The sequence below is a fragment of the Fomitiporia mediterranea genome, assembly GCF_000271605.1.
Source record: "Fomitiporia mediterranea MF3/22 unplaced genomic scaffold FOMMEscaffold_8, whole genome shotgun sequence".
Lineage (NCBI taxonomy): Eukaryota > Fungi > Basidiomycota > Agaricomycetes > Hymenochaetales > Hymenochaetaceae > Fomitiporia > Fomitiporia mediterranea.
Window position 1 is genome coordinate 2,694,705 of NW_006760393.1, and position 13,475 is coordinate 2,708,179.

The following is a 13,475-nucleotide window of genomic DNA, read 5'->3' on the forward strand; positions in this document are numbered from 1 at the left end:
TTGGAGTGACATAAATGGAAACGCTGATCACTCATTAATCTTCTGCATCGGCATACATGATAACCGGTTAGATTTAATCCCTCAAGCACCGTCAAGGCGCAATACGGTATAATAACATCAAGGTATGTGTATATTACATATTATGTCAATTCCAAAGCTCAAGCCATGCCGCTGGCTCGCCTACTCCCACCGTTTCGTGTCTTTGCCCCCGTCTTCATCTTCTGAGCTTCACCAACCAGTTCAGCAATGAGTTTATTATACGTCTCCGAATCCTGCTGTAGAGCGTCGCGTTGCTGAAGCAAGTACGTGAGAAGTGCAGATGTGCTCGCAGTCAGCGAGCGAACGTGTGTTAGGCGAGCTTCTAAGGTTGATAACGGAAGTAAAGTGAAGGTTTCTGAACAAGGATGTAAGTGAAATCTGATGCAACGTGCAGACGAACGGTACATACCAGGGCTGATAGATATAACTTCGTTAACCGCTGCTTCGTCAACCTCAGGAGGTGGTCCAAGACCGAGTTGCGCAAATGTTGCTGTGCTGCGAGATAAGGGGCTTGCTTTTGGTGTTGCCGCACGCGAAGGAGGTCTTGAGCCAGGTCTAGAGCCAGGCCGTGATGCACTCGAAGAAGCAGGAGGTGGGCTTGCTACTCTATTCAGAGCACGAGAGCCTGGCGGAGCAGACATCGGTCGGGTAGTGATATTAAGAGCAGGTAACGCTTTCCCGTTTACCGAAGGGAGAACTTCGTCGAGGTTAACAGGAATTCCAAGTGAGACAAGGTGCCTTCGTCGTATTCGTGATCGTGTCCAGTTTGGCGGTTGGGTATTTGGAGGTGAAGTTTGATATAGTGTATTGTACAAACCTCGACTGTAATGAAAAGTTGTTAAACATTTCTGATTGTCATTCCCAGCCGCAATCCGCGCACCTTTCCGGAGTTACAAGAATTTGATTCAGTCCTTCAACTTGTCTAATGTTGTCATCCGTAAGAAATTCTGACGCATCCGCAGTGTCCCACAGTGGCTGCAAAATGTCCCCTATCCCCGCCTTCAACGTGGGTTTTGAAGGCAACGGATCTAATCGTAGTGTTTCCCAACCTGCAGAACTCTGCGGAGTGAAGGGGTCCTCGTTCGTAAACGTTGACGATTGGGTAAAGCCCTCAGAGACATCTCCTTCGACAGCTTCTCCGAAATCCCCAAAGTCTCCAAAATCATCTTCTTCTACCATTGACGCCGACGGCTGAGGTGGTGTCTGGAATTCGAAATCATTGTCGCCAAAAGCGTCATTCTCGAAGTCAGCATCGGATTGTGGTGGTGGAGTCACAGCAGCCAATGGCAGCTCCTTAGTCGAGCTAGTGGGCTTTCCATTCGGCGTTTCTGATGTCGACGATGCCCAGATAGATGTGCCGAAACTGAAATCGTCGTCCATGAAGATGTCGTTACGGGCAAGTAGTGAAGGCACGCGCCGATCACAATTCTGAATTTTATTTCCCAAGCAAGCCATGTGCTTTTTCTTTTCAATAATTCTCTCTCTCGCTGCTTACACTACCATTGAGCAAAATAATGTCCAAAGCAGGCACTCAATATCAACCAATGTTTGAGTTGAATGATGAACCTTTGTCTACAACCCGGAAGGTTCACATTCGTAGGTTAAATGATATATTGCATTTATCCCTTGAACGAGGCGACCTGTCTCGAGCTCGTCGTGCCTGGGCAATTTTGGCTAGGTGTAAAGAATTTGACTGGAGGACAAAATGGCGAACTGGACTACAAGTGCTGCCTAGTTCTCTTTCTTCAAATCAGTCTCAACAACAAGACATGAGGAGCATTGATTTGTTGAAGAAGTTAATGCGATTCAATTCGGATGAGGTCTGTTTCTTTGACTCGCGCAATTTGTCATAATACTGACATCTTATACAGCAAGAGTCTATTCTTCAAGAAATTATACTCCATCTAGCGGATGGTGGCAAATTTAGAGAAGCGCTAGATGAACTCGATCTGCACGTTATTTCATCGGCATTTGGTTTCACATTATTCTAATATGATTAAACAGATACCTTCCTTCGTTTCCGTTCCAAGAAAACCCGGTCTTACATTCTTATGCTGGCCTTATGTCTCTCAAGCTCTCAAGTTCGTCTATATCAGATGACAGTGCTCAATGTACGTCAGGTCATTATTTCTACAACCAATTCTTACATTCTAATTTGTCAACAGCTAGTTCGACAAGCATTCTCCTTCGGGATGCGAAAAAACACTTTACTAGAGCACTATCTATTGATCCAGACAATGCCGTCGCAAAAGCTTTCGCGGAGGAGGTATGTCCACTAATCTACTCGCCTAGCGAAACCCGAATGAACAACGAATAACGAATCCTCTTTAGGTCAACAAGCGGCTTGAAATGTCGAACATAGAAGCAACGCCGCATCCTGATGATGCAGAGAGTGAAGAGGATATGGATGTTGACCAACATGATTCATCAATGCGTGGTAAACGCGTCAAGCGGACTAACAGCAATGACTAATACATATGTTGTGAGTTCCTCCGTGTTTAGTCACCGCCAGTAGACTATTCTGCCTCCGAGTCGGTATCTGACTCCATGTTCAACACAGGCATTTCAATGTCCCCGTCTTCGTCTTCATCATCCACAAACATCCGAGTCGGTTCTGTAGAGCGATACGACGGAGGCTCCGTATTTCGCGCTTCAGCAGGAGGTACAAGCCGAGTTTCTGGGATCGTTTCGGTTCCCTTGGGGCCAGGACCCGGCGGAAGCTTTGGTTCGTCAGGATCTATAGATGCATCTTGAGGGTGAGATGCATCCGATACAGCATCTAATCTGGGAGCTTCTGGCGCAACGGAAATTTCAACTTGCACTGGCCGAACAACAAGAGGTGCAGCAGGCCGGATCGGCACGGCAGGGATGACGACAGGTGGCACAGGCGTATCTGTAGTAGAACACATCAGCTCTTGACTAGATTCTACTGCCGTTTTCTGGAGAGTTTCATGTGCCGTGGTCGAGGGTTGTAATTCATCCACTTCTTCTGATTCCTTATCTTCACATATGCTACGCAAATCCAGCGATTCGCGCGTCTTCCGTTCTTCCGTACCTTCTTCAGATCGGCACAGTGCAATGGTATCTAGTGAAGGGAGAGAGCGAAGTAGAGGTGGGAGACGAGGATGAAGCATTAGGTCCAGGATAAACTCATGTCGCTCTGAAGATTCTGGAAGAACCTGAGGATAAATCAGGGCATGGCGATGAGATTTTAAACAATGGCAGATATGCGGAGAATCATGTTTTACGTACATTTTTGCGAGTCATTTCGTCGTCCGAAATCGCACCAACGACAAGTGGTAGACTCTTACACAACACCGCGCTTGAGCCGCTCGCGAATTCAACACACATGCTTTTCACTCTTCGTAAGACCTCGTCTTTGATGTTCGGATCACGGGCGACAGACGATGCAGATAGCTTTGGCAGCGCAAGCAACAGCGAAAGAAGTAAGCGAGAGGATAGAGATTGCAAGTAGGCCGGAATATTCGGGACGCGAAGTAGAAATGGTAGAGCTGAACCAAGTCTCAATTATAAAGTGCATAAACTTGGACGGAACCTGGGACATACCGTCAAGAGAAGCCACTACAAGTTCTGTATCTTCGATAGTCTCGCATAGCGTATCGCGGCTTACTTTAAACACTTCGTCTCCCTCGTAATTGCGGGCACGTTTCTTCCCTTTTTTCGTTCCAATATCGCCTGTTGTTGATGACTCCTCCACTGCTTTCTGAGATAATAAAGTCGCAATAGCTGGTAGGTTAGCTTTGATTATCCGTCCGGACGTCAGTGGTTCTGGTGGGGGTAGACAAGAGCCGAGGAGGGAGGGAATGACTTTAATCAGAGGAAGACGTTCCTTTCTAAGACATGCAATATACTGTATTAAGTATGGAGAATTTTTGAGAGAAATAATACTTACATAGACGTTGGTTGTTCTAAATGGTATGCGATAATATCCAAAATTCTAGGTAGATGAGGTGTAAATTTGTTCCGTACACTGTAGAAAAATCATGTCACTTCACAAAATTGTATCTTTGTCAAATGAAGCATACCAGTTTGAGAGGCATGCCGTAAGATAACACCCTAAATCAAGGATGTCGGGTACCACTGCAGCCTCCATGCATCGAAGTGATGGATCAACTCCATTAGACAGCTGGGTCATATTAAATGAGGAATGGCTCTAACAGCTGACAACGAAAATACTCACTGCGCCTTTCCTAGCGACCCTCAGCATCTCAACGCACAGGTTTGCAAGCGACTGCACAGGAACGAGGACGGGCCTGTCAACTGTCACGCTGAAAGACGAGATTAATTCTAACATCAAGAGATTTCAAGATGAATCCACGAACCGTAAAAGGTGGCAAAGTAACTCGACTCCACATCGTAGACGATCAAGATTGAGCGGAATAGATATTAGTGGATCCGACTGAGAAGGAGCAAGTTGGCCTTTCACGTGTGTCAGATAAGTCCAATGAATTCAAGAAATGACCAACCCAATGAATACGTCGAGCGTAGTATTTCCAAGGCACTGGAGCAAAATGCAACAGTCTCGTCCACACTCTTCCTCCACAACGTGACACCTCCTACTTTTCCTCCAGTGACATGTAAACAGGCATGAAGTCTTGCTGCACTTAACACAAGGGCTCCAGGTGTAGACGAGGGTGAGCCGTTCAAGAAGTTGAGGGACATGGTCGATAATGTAGATGCTAGTTGGCGGTGTAAGGTAGGATATAGAGGTACCACGACAGCGAGTACGTTTAGACATAATACTTTCAATTCTTCATTGCGTTGCTTTTCCGCGAGAGATATGAGTGCCGAGCTCAATTTCAGTACGTTGGGAATGACTACTTGTCGCTGGAATTCTGCAAGATTCGTCGTCGAGGTGAATATGAATGCTAGGAGTCTAATGGACGCTTTCCAGACTGCTAGGCTTTCATTCCTCTGTGAATATATAGCCCGTATAAATATTCAGAAACCAGGTTGTTTAATAACACATACCGAAAGTATGGGAAGGATAATTGGAACCCAGCCTTCGGCGGAACTAATGAGTACATTACTGGACAGTTTCGATGTCTGTAAAGCCAGTGTTATGCCAGCCCATCGAGCAGCAGGTTCTCTGGAGTGAATGAGCGCGTTCACGCGATTTATCCACTTGGGAGAATGGGACGACGTTTCAAGACTGTCTGAAGAAAGTCCAGATATAACCGAAGGCAGATTCGTTACTGAAGACGCATCTGTGGCAAGATGAAAGTGCAAGAAAGTCTGTAGAAGGTCAGCGCTCGCCATTGTGCACAAAGTCGAGTTTAAGCTTCGAAACTGCACAAGCTTCAAAATTCTTTGGTGTCGGGGATCGACGCTCGGCAACAACCGCAGTAATGGATGCGACAGTCGCGACGTGCCTTTAGAACCTCCAGCCAGCTGGGACTTGTGCAAGTACATCCAAGTCGTCGCTGCTTCAAGAGCAAGCCACAACTAACGCAAGTGGAGGATGAGCGCGGTTCCGTCATTTGATGAGCTCGATCCTTCAGTGCAGGAGCAGCTCAACCTCAAGACTTTCCAGGTGTGTCGGTATTCGATTCGTTATTTGCTACTGTGACTCACAGAAGTTCATTCTCAGGGCAAGTTTGAGGTCAAGGACTTCATTGGATCCGTGTCTGAAAGGCTAATTACCAACTCGAAGTCGAGCTCCGGTCGTGCGTACTGTTCCGCGCGTTTTGTACGGCAAGTCTCAACGTCTTGCTTTAATAGCATTTAATCCTGTACCATTCATTCGTACATTTGAGGCAACGGTCGACAAGCTTATTGCCCTGCGAAAGGATGTACAGGCGAAATCAGAACAAATGGAGAAAGGTGTGAAAGTCGCAGAGAGGGAATATTCACGAAAGATGTCCGATCTAAATAAAGGATTCGAGGTGAGCACCTCTTGTGTGTATGCGACTGGTCGTGTAATTGACGTCATTAGGCGGTCGGGCAATCCTTCTCCGGAATGGAAAATAAAATGAGTGAAGTAGGAAGGACAGCTATTCGAATAGGTATGATTAGATTTTATCAGTCATATTGATTGGATTCAGCTAATCCGAGTCATCAGGTGAACAGCTAGAAGCTGTTCACATCCAGCGTCAGCGAGCTCAGGTAGCTCATGATTTGATTAACTATTACATTCAGTTCTCCAGAGGAGATACGTCAGCATTAGATGTTCTGCGGAAGGAACGTGGCAAAGAAGGCAGGAGAGAACTTGCCACTGTTCTCCGGCGATTAAGTGTTGTAGCTAGGGAGGTTGATCTGCCAAACGCCGAACAGGTATGCTCGAAACACACGTTGTTATGTGATCTATATCCTAAGATACTGGAACCCACAGACGCGAGAAGCTATCGATAAATATTGCGAAAAATTCGAGAAGGATATGCTCAACCTCTTCGATAGATGTTATCGGAAAGAGGATCCAAAAATGATGCATGTTGGTATTTCAATTCATATATTGTCTTGCTCGATTACTGATCTCATATCCTAAGCACTGTGCACAAACATTGCAAGACTTCAATGGCGGCGCTTCTTGTATTCAGATTTATGTAAATCAACACGATTTCTTCATAAATCGAGTCCGACAAGTCAACGACTTCAATACGGACTCTGAGCTGTATGTCAATTTGAGAATAGTTTGGTGTATCCATCTGACCTTAGTTTTTGGAGATGGAAGACATTAAATGACCCCGATTCGACGCCTCCAAGGTCTGAGAAGGGTTTGCAAGAGCTATTCAAGGAGATCCGGGCTACTGTCGGCGAAGAAGCACAGATTGTCCAAGTTGTCTTTCCGAACCCTCCACTTGTCATGCAAGTCTTCCTTCAACGCGTTTTCGCTCAATCGGTATGGAAGGAAGATCTTTGTTAGTCCTAGTATTAACAATATTATCCAGATTCAAGAATATATGGAACAACTCCTTAACAAGGGCACCTCGCTATCTACACTCGCTTTCCTCCGCGTTCTCCACCTTGTTCATACACAGGTTTCCGGTCTCGTAGAGGACTTGAAGGAGTACGAATTGACGACATCTACACCACGTTCACCATCCGAAGCAGCCGAACTTCGGCGTTCTGTCATTGGTCTGACGCCTTCAACTAGTTCGACAAACCTAGTCACCGTATCGATTACATCGATGCTCGAGACTGCGATGGAGGAGTTATTTATCCCGTACACGGAAGGTAATCGTTATTTGGAGCGAGAAAGTAAAAGTTTGGGCGAGCTTTACATGGCGTATTTAAACCGCTTTACTCGTTATCATGTCAGTTGACCCGTTCCTGTTTATTGCAAAAAACTAACACAAAATTACTACTTCCAGGAGAAGGTGAACAAAGGCAAGGGCTCAGTGTTCGATCGCATGGTCAATCAGCTCAGCGCTGCAGCCGCGACGACAGCGAACAGCTCTGCTGCAAGTGGTGCAAGTGCTAGCGCGCAGGCAGCGGCAGCGATCATGAAATTCTCTGGCTTCTCCGCAACGGCACCCAAACCGGTTCCTGCAAAAGAACCGGAAAAGCCTGTGGAGGATCTTGTTAAGGAGGAAGATGGATTACTAAGTCTTGATGCCGCTGAACAGATGTTGAAATGGCATGCTGAGTCCATTGGAAGATGCGTCATACTTAGCCCGTCGAACGAAGTGTGAGTTACTAAGCCAGAGCCCATAATTACATGAGCTAACGTGTTATCACTACAGTCCGAAACACGCATTTGCCTTGTCGCGTGTACTGGCAGAAACGATCGGGGTGAACTACGTTGAAGTAGCATTCGAGACGTAAGTTCCGTATTCTTTACAGGTCTTCATGAAGCACTAATTTGATTTGCGTAGTGCATACTCGAAGCTTGAGACCGCCGATCCGAAAGCGGAGCCAAGTTTACAGTCTCTCTCTGTGCTGCGTTTAGTAGACCTCATCTGTCATCTGTGGCAAAAATACGTCAGTACAGCTCTGCTGCCACTAGCGAGCTCTTCCGTGACCGTACGCCGCGAGATGGTCATTTTCAATAGCCAGACTGTCAGCAGGATCGAGGGTGCCGCAAACGCGCTTATGAATCGTCTGACCGACTGTAAAAATCTAATTCCACTCCTGGTACAAGTAACATTCTGACACCTTTGTCTTGTAGCTATCGTCGCCTGGCTCTCCGCTACTCTTGCGAAGCAGAAGAAGAACGAGTTCAAACCGCGCAGTGACGAACTTTCTTTTGTGAACACTGAACCTTGCGATGGATGTTGTATGACGCTCGCAAAGGTGCGAGATGCAGCGCGTCAAAACCTTAGTGGGAAGAACTTGGAGGTTTTTCTTACCGAGGTCGGGATTACCTTCAACACGTGAGTGAAAACCACATATGCAAACGCTGAACAATTGGTAAAATGGCTTGGGTTTCAGACTGCTCTTAGACCATCTGCGAAAGTTCTCCGTAAATGCCAATGGCGGCCTTATACTTGCAAAGTAAGTATCATCCTTGCCGAACTTTTTTTTCACATTTCATTCATATCTTATACTACAAAAGAGACCTCAAGTCCTATCAGGACCTCATTTCAACGTTTAACTGTCCTGCCCTTCCAGAGCGCTTCGAGTTTATCTGCCAACTCGGAAAGATATTCCTCATCGAACCAGAAATCCTCAAATCCTACATCACGGAAAGCGCACTCTCGCGCATTGATCTGCACCTTCTACGTCCATACCTAGCACAGCGAAGTGACTGGCAGACATTCGAAAAAGGATTTGACGGACAAAGTACGGGAGGTGTTGAGGGTGTTAGTTTCGTCAATGCACAAATGAATGGTGGTGCGGCAGAGACGAAAGGATTCCGCGATCGCTTAGGAATGAGTAGGCTAAGCACGATGATGCGCGAGTTGGAGGGTTTACGAATAGGCGACACCGTCAGCTCGAACTTGAGCGGTGGTTTCTCTTTTGCAAGGGGGCTTGGAGGCTATACAGCGGCATGACATTGATGTTTCTGTTTTCTTCATTTATATCTGTTCTTCACCGTTTTGCACGTTTTTGTTGTACTTTAGCGCTGTATCATTATTCGCCTTTGAAAATTGGCGCTCGCTTTTCCTTGAATGCATTGAGTGCTTCTATACGGTCTTTCGTTGGCAAGAGGGTGTCGTAGCATGCTCTCTCAAAGTCCAGCCCTGGAAATGCTTTAATTCTCAGGTTGCGATGCTTAAGTAAAACCAGCTAACCTGTCTCAAGATCAACCTCAGGGGCCGCAGATAGAGCTTGCTTAGCGGCTCTTAAAGCGAGAGGAGCTACTCAGTATGTTAGCTCCAGGTGCTGTCATAGATATAATGCGAACGCCTTACCGCTTAATGCTATCTCTTTTGCCAAACTCAGCGACCTATCGAGAGCAGATGTTCCGGGTTCAGATACATAATCCACAAGACCTGATATCTTCCATTTTAGCTCGATGATGAAGCAAGTAAGGCACTATCCTACCGATTTCTTTCGCCTGAGTAGCTGTTAGTATCTTCCCCGTGAAGATGAGTTCTTTAGCCTTTGATATCCCTAACAAGCGTACAGCGCGTTGCGTGCCGCCAGCACCAGGAATAATACCAAGTCGAGTCTCGGGAAGACCTATCTTGGTGACATCATGACCTGCAGAGATGACCAACGGAGATTTGAGCGTTTTGCATTACAAGAGAAGAGATAGTCCTTACTAGCGACGCGAAAATCGCATGACATTGCGAGTTCAAGACCTCCACCAAGTGCTGGTCCATCAATAGCTGCGATTGTCGGAATTGCAAGCTCTTCTAGAGCCGTGAATGCTACCCGTAAATCAAACAGGAACTTTGAGACTTGCTCCACAGTCATGGAACTTCGCTCAACTAAATCGGCACCGGCACAGAAGGACCCGGGAGTTGTTGAGCGGACAATTAACACTCGCAAACTACAGCAATAGATTAATATACAGAAATCGCTTAAAATGAATAGTGTACATACTCTTTATCCTGCTCCGCAGAGCTCAGACATTCTTGGAGTTCCTATAATAATAACGTGATGTCAATATACACTCCTGATCTCGGGGAAACCAAGTAAACTGTACCTTCACAAGCCTCATGGATAGAGCATTCTTGCTCTTGGGTCTGTTAAGTGAGAGGTACTTGATTCCCAACTCCGGCTCAGATTCAGACGGCTCAATGAACGCTTCATTTGAATGTGACCCCAGAGAAAGGAATCGCGAAGAGGGTTTATAGTACAATCCGGCGTATCGCGTGAGGCATCTGTGAAGCACAATTGGAGGAGTTCTAGTCAACAACATGTGCGAGTCCGATTCTCTTGACGTTAACTAAGCCTCGGATGAAGAAATGTCTAGACCAAACAGCAATATGGTTGGCTCAGGCTGCAGATTATTGTTCTGGGATTCACGTTCGCTGAATCACCTATGAAAGGAGTATGGAGATTCAAAGTGTTGAGAAGGTGGAACCGATGTTCCAGATCTGCACAATGAATAGTAGTTGACCACGTGCTTTGCTTTGTTGGGAGTATTTACACATATTTGTTGTTTTCCAAAAAGAGATATACAAATCCACAATATTGGAATACTCCTCTGGAAATGAATTATGCAGAATTGAGCGTGCCCTAAAATAAGGAACTGTGTGCAATGAGTCAATTTACGAAAGATGACTCGCTTATCAGAAACAGTCCAGCACTAAACCTTGGAATCCACAGACAAGTTACAGATGCTCACCACTTCATTAGATATGGTTGTGGCCGTTAATAAATCGTTAGCTGCAGTGTCACCTTATACTCTTCTTTACTGGGTCTTCAGTGAGTGGTCGATTTTCAGTATAATTAATCGTTCCGAGCCATAAAACACCTCCAATAACTCGTAAATTAACTACGACTGACATGCTTCCCAACAAATAACAAGAAATTTCATAAGCCAAGAAAGATACGAATATGGTATATTGTTAGCCCAGACTTGAAGAAACATCCACTTCAAACATTTAGCCCTCCATTACAGTGTAGCTCTAGTTGGCGTTGACTGTCGCGAAACCGACACGGCCATTGTCAAGGTCAAACGCTTGAGAAGGCAAATGTTAACTAGATGTGCGGATGCAGTAATACTGACATAATCGAGACTTACAAGTATACACGTTGCTGAGGAAGACGTCACCCAAGATCCAGAAACCTAACGAGGTAGCGAGAACGATTAGCATAATTCACTAAAGACGAGGGTAGTTTCTTCAACTCACCCTGAGAATCGTCTGCAATAATGCCACCGACACAGTCCTGGCCAGTTTCATCGACTTGACCCAGGTTGAAGGTGTCAGCGGAGATCGTGAACTGACCTCCGCCAATAGACAATGCGGTGCTCGGGTCAGAATTGCACGGAACAGTGAAGAATCCTTGGCCGACTGTTTGGCTGGCATCCGCCGCTCCAGGAATAGCCTCGTAGATGCTCTCAACGCTTTCGCTATCGCCAATGACCAAGCTCGTACCCGTGTCAACGCTGAAAACGGAGATTCCTTAATCAGAAGTGCAAATATCAAAAATGTTGTATTCGAACTTACATTGCATCCAAGTTGCTAGTCACCGGTTTAGATCCGACATTAACGCTATCAATATTAATTTCCCAGAAACCTTCCTGAGTGACATCCGTGTACGTCAAATCACCAGAGAACTTTGAAGTATCAACACCTCCAAGGAATATCTCAGACCCGTTGTTGAGAAGAGTGAATCCAAATTCTCCTGAATCCGCTTGTCCCTGCGTCACAAGAGTTTGGAATACCGGGCTGCCAAAAGTAAAGTCGTCAATAATGGATAGGTATAATAAAAATTTGATTGTACTCACGGGCTGTTAAATTGCGAAATAGACTCAAATGCCATGCCAAGGAGACCGTCGGGTGAGAACTCGCTGGATTCGAGAGCTGCTGAGTACTGGGTCGCAGCACCGAGACGCTGGTCCGTTGCTGTGAGGCTGCCGAGTGTAACAGTGTCGGTGAACTGTTCACCGACAACCTGAGCGCCGTTGCCGAAACCGAGCTGAAATTGTTGATCTGCATCTTGGGCGGTGCTGCTCTTCGATGGGTCATACAAGGTATGGCCAGAACAGGAAGAGCCACAGTCACTGCCCGGAAGGAAAAAGTCACTCGATCCAGTGTCAAAGTCGACTGAAGTTGCTTAAGTCATATGCTAGACATGGACATGAAAGTCAATCCTCACCAATGTACTCCACTGGAGGTGTACCAACAGAGACCGAGCCCTGCCAAAGCTGGCCGTCGACCACGTCAGTCAGAGGAACAGTGCCAGTAGCGCGTTTGCTCGACGTCGTCGCGTTGCGGTAGTTCGGGTGGACGTTGCCAGTGTTCTTCTCATAGTTGGAAAAACCACGTGCGATCTTCCTATACATAAACGTGAGCATGACACGTAATATGGCTGCATGGTCAACCTACCCTTTGACCTGTTCCACATGAGACTGCAATAACTTGATGTCTGCGACGCCATTCTTGACGATTGGCGACCGCTTGGTCAGGGCAATCTTCCTGCCAGGCGTCGAAGGCGTCGGCGTAGCCTGCACAAGGAAGGGAAGAAGCGCAAGAGCTGTAGCGAGCTTGAATTGCATCCTGAACAAGGGCTAATGGGTAACACTAGGCTTTGGGAGAGCTTGCACTGTTGACATCCTCTACGAAACTGTCAGTCTTTTATACTGTTCAAGTCAGCGCATGCCAAGAGCTTACTTACCGTCTGAAACTGCGCACCAAGATGCGAGCAGTGCCGATTGTAACGTCAGGAAGCTGCACTTCCAGTCCTGGGGCAGGCTGGAAGCCCGGAACAATATGTTCAATACCGCTGTATACCAACATCAGAGATGGTTGCATCCCACAGAACAAGAACCTGTGCAACACAAGTTCGTGGTGAAATGAGATGAGTAGAACAGATGGAAGCACAGGAGGCTCTTGAGGTAAGATGAGATGAGATATGGGCAGCCGCTAGAAGTGATCAAGAGGGAACATTGCTTTTAATTATAGTCTGTTCTTCGGATATAATCACCCTACACGAAAAGCATGGGAGATGGATAATGCCCGTAGAAATCAGCAAGAAACTGAGGGTATTCATCCGGGATTGGTCTGCCTGGTTTTCAAATGAGTGTTTTTCATTGAAAGCCAGGTGATGAGGATAACAAGGCGTTCAATACGTAACGAGACGGTTATGCGACCGAGACTAGTTGAAGGAGAGCGTCAGAGTTCTGAGATAATTGCATAGTGATAGACTGATAGGGATAGTTGGCAAGGACGCTGCAGTATGATCGCAGGTTCGAGTTGAGACCGCAATTAGTGCAACCTTCAACAAACCAAAGGTGGCGCTTTTGCGAAGTACTTAGTAAAGAACAACAAGACCGCATAGTTGTCTTGTTCTGATATGGAGAAGCAGCAACGTCATCTCTAATGAGCGAACGGCTCAACACCAGGTGACATTCCAGA

General features: G+C 46.4%; 5 protein-coding genes across 5 annotated transcripts; 2 read left to right on the top strand and 3 right to left on the bottom strand.

Moving 5' to 3' along the window:
* Positions 1-66: 66 nt before the first annotated feature.
* Positions 67-1,419, bottom strand: FOMMEDRAFT_126619 (uncharacterized protein; the record flags this gene model as incomplete). The annotated part of the gene is made up of 3 exons (XM_007268791.1): positions 67-394; positions 449-861; positions 920-1,419. 3 exons carry the CDS (start codon positions 1,417-1,419, stop codon positions 159-161), a joined length of 1,149 nt encoding a protein of 382 aa, XP_007268853.1. The 3' UTR covers positions 67-158.
* A 134-nt stretch (positions 1,420-1,553) lies between these two features.
* On the top strand, positions 1,554-2,030 carry FOMMEDRAFT_30233 (uncharacterized protein; the record flags this gene model as incomplete). The annotated part of the gene is made up of 2 exons (XM_007268792.1): positions 1,554-1,859; positions 1,911-2,030. The coding sequence occupies 2 exons, from the start codon at positions 1,554-1,556 to the stop codon at positions 2,028-2,030; spliced, it is 426 nt and encodes a 141-aa protein (XP_007268854.1).
* Positions 2,031-2,203: 173 nt separating this feature from the next.
* On the bottom strand, positions 2,204-5,319 carry FOMMEDRAFT_142163 (uncharacterized protein; the record flags this gene model as incomplete). Its single annotated transcript, XM_007268793.1, has 9 exons — positions 2,204-3,218; positions 3,292-3,551; positions 3,607-3,893; positions 3,953-4,030; positions 4,086-4,186; positions 4,241-4,328; positions 4,383-4,479; positions 4,527-4,974; positions 5,032-5,319. 9 exons carry the CDS (start codon positions 5,317-5,319, stop codon positions 2,556-2,558), a joined length of 2,310 nt encoding a protein of 769 aa, XP_007268855.1. The 3' UTR covers positions 2,204-2,555.
* A 142-nt stretch (positions 5,320-5,461) lies between these two features.
* Positions 5,462-10,304, top strand: FOMMEDRAFT_111516 (exocyst complex protein). The gene is made up of 21 exons (XM_007268794.1): positions 5,462-5,593; positions 5,651-5,726; positions 5,782-5,945; positions 5,996-6,065; positions 6,122-6,333; positions 6,392-6,490; positions 6,546-6,670; positions 6,724-6,898; positions 6,948-7,313; positions 7,371-7,687; positions 7,743-7,820; positions 7,875-8,110; positions 8,168-8,372; positions 8,431-8,493; positions 8,555-9,182; positions 9,234-9,299; positions 9,354-9,434; positions 9,487-9,645; positions 9,708-9,937; positions 9,991-10,031; positions 10,094-10,304. Exons 1-15 carry the CDS (start codon positions 5,522-5,524, stop codon positions 8,991-8,993), a joined length of 2,697 nt encoding a protein of 898 aa, XP_007268856.1. The 5' UTR covers positions 5,462-5,521; the 3' UTR covers positions 8,994-9,182; positions 9,234-9,299; positions 9,354-9,434; positions 9,487-9,645; positions 9,708-9,937; positions 9,991-10,031; positions 10,094-10,304.
* Positions 10,305-10,930: 626 nt separating this feature from the next.
* Positions 10,931-12,623, bottom strand: FOMMEDRAFT_111520 (acid protease). Its single transcript, XM_007268795.1, has 7 exons — positions 12,447-12,623; positions 12,217-12,395; positions 11,846-12,164; positions 11,565-11,786; positions 11,247-11,503; positions 11,138-11,182; positions 10,931-11,074 (listed from the first exon to the last, which is right to left on the bottom strand). The coding sequence occupies exons 1-7, from the start codon at positions 12,614-12,616 to the stop codon at positions 11,022-11,024; spliced, it is 1,245 nt and encodes a 414-aa protein (XP_007268857.1). The 5' UTR covers positions 12,617-12,623; the 3' UTR covers positions 10,931-11,021.
* Positions 12,624-13,475: the final 852 nt, after the last annotated feature.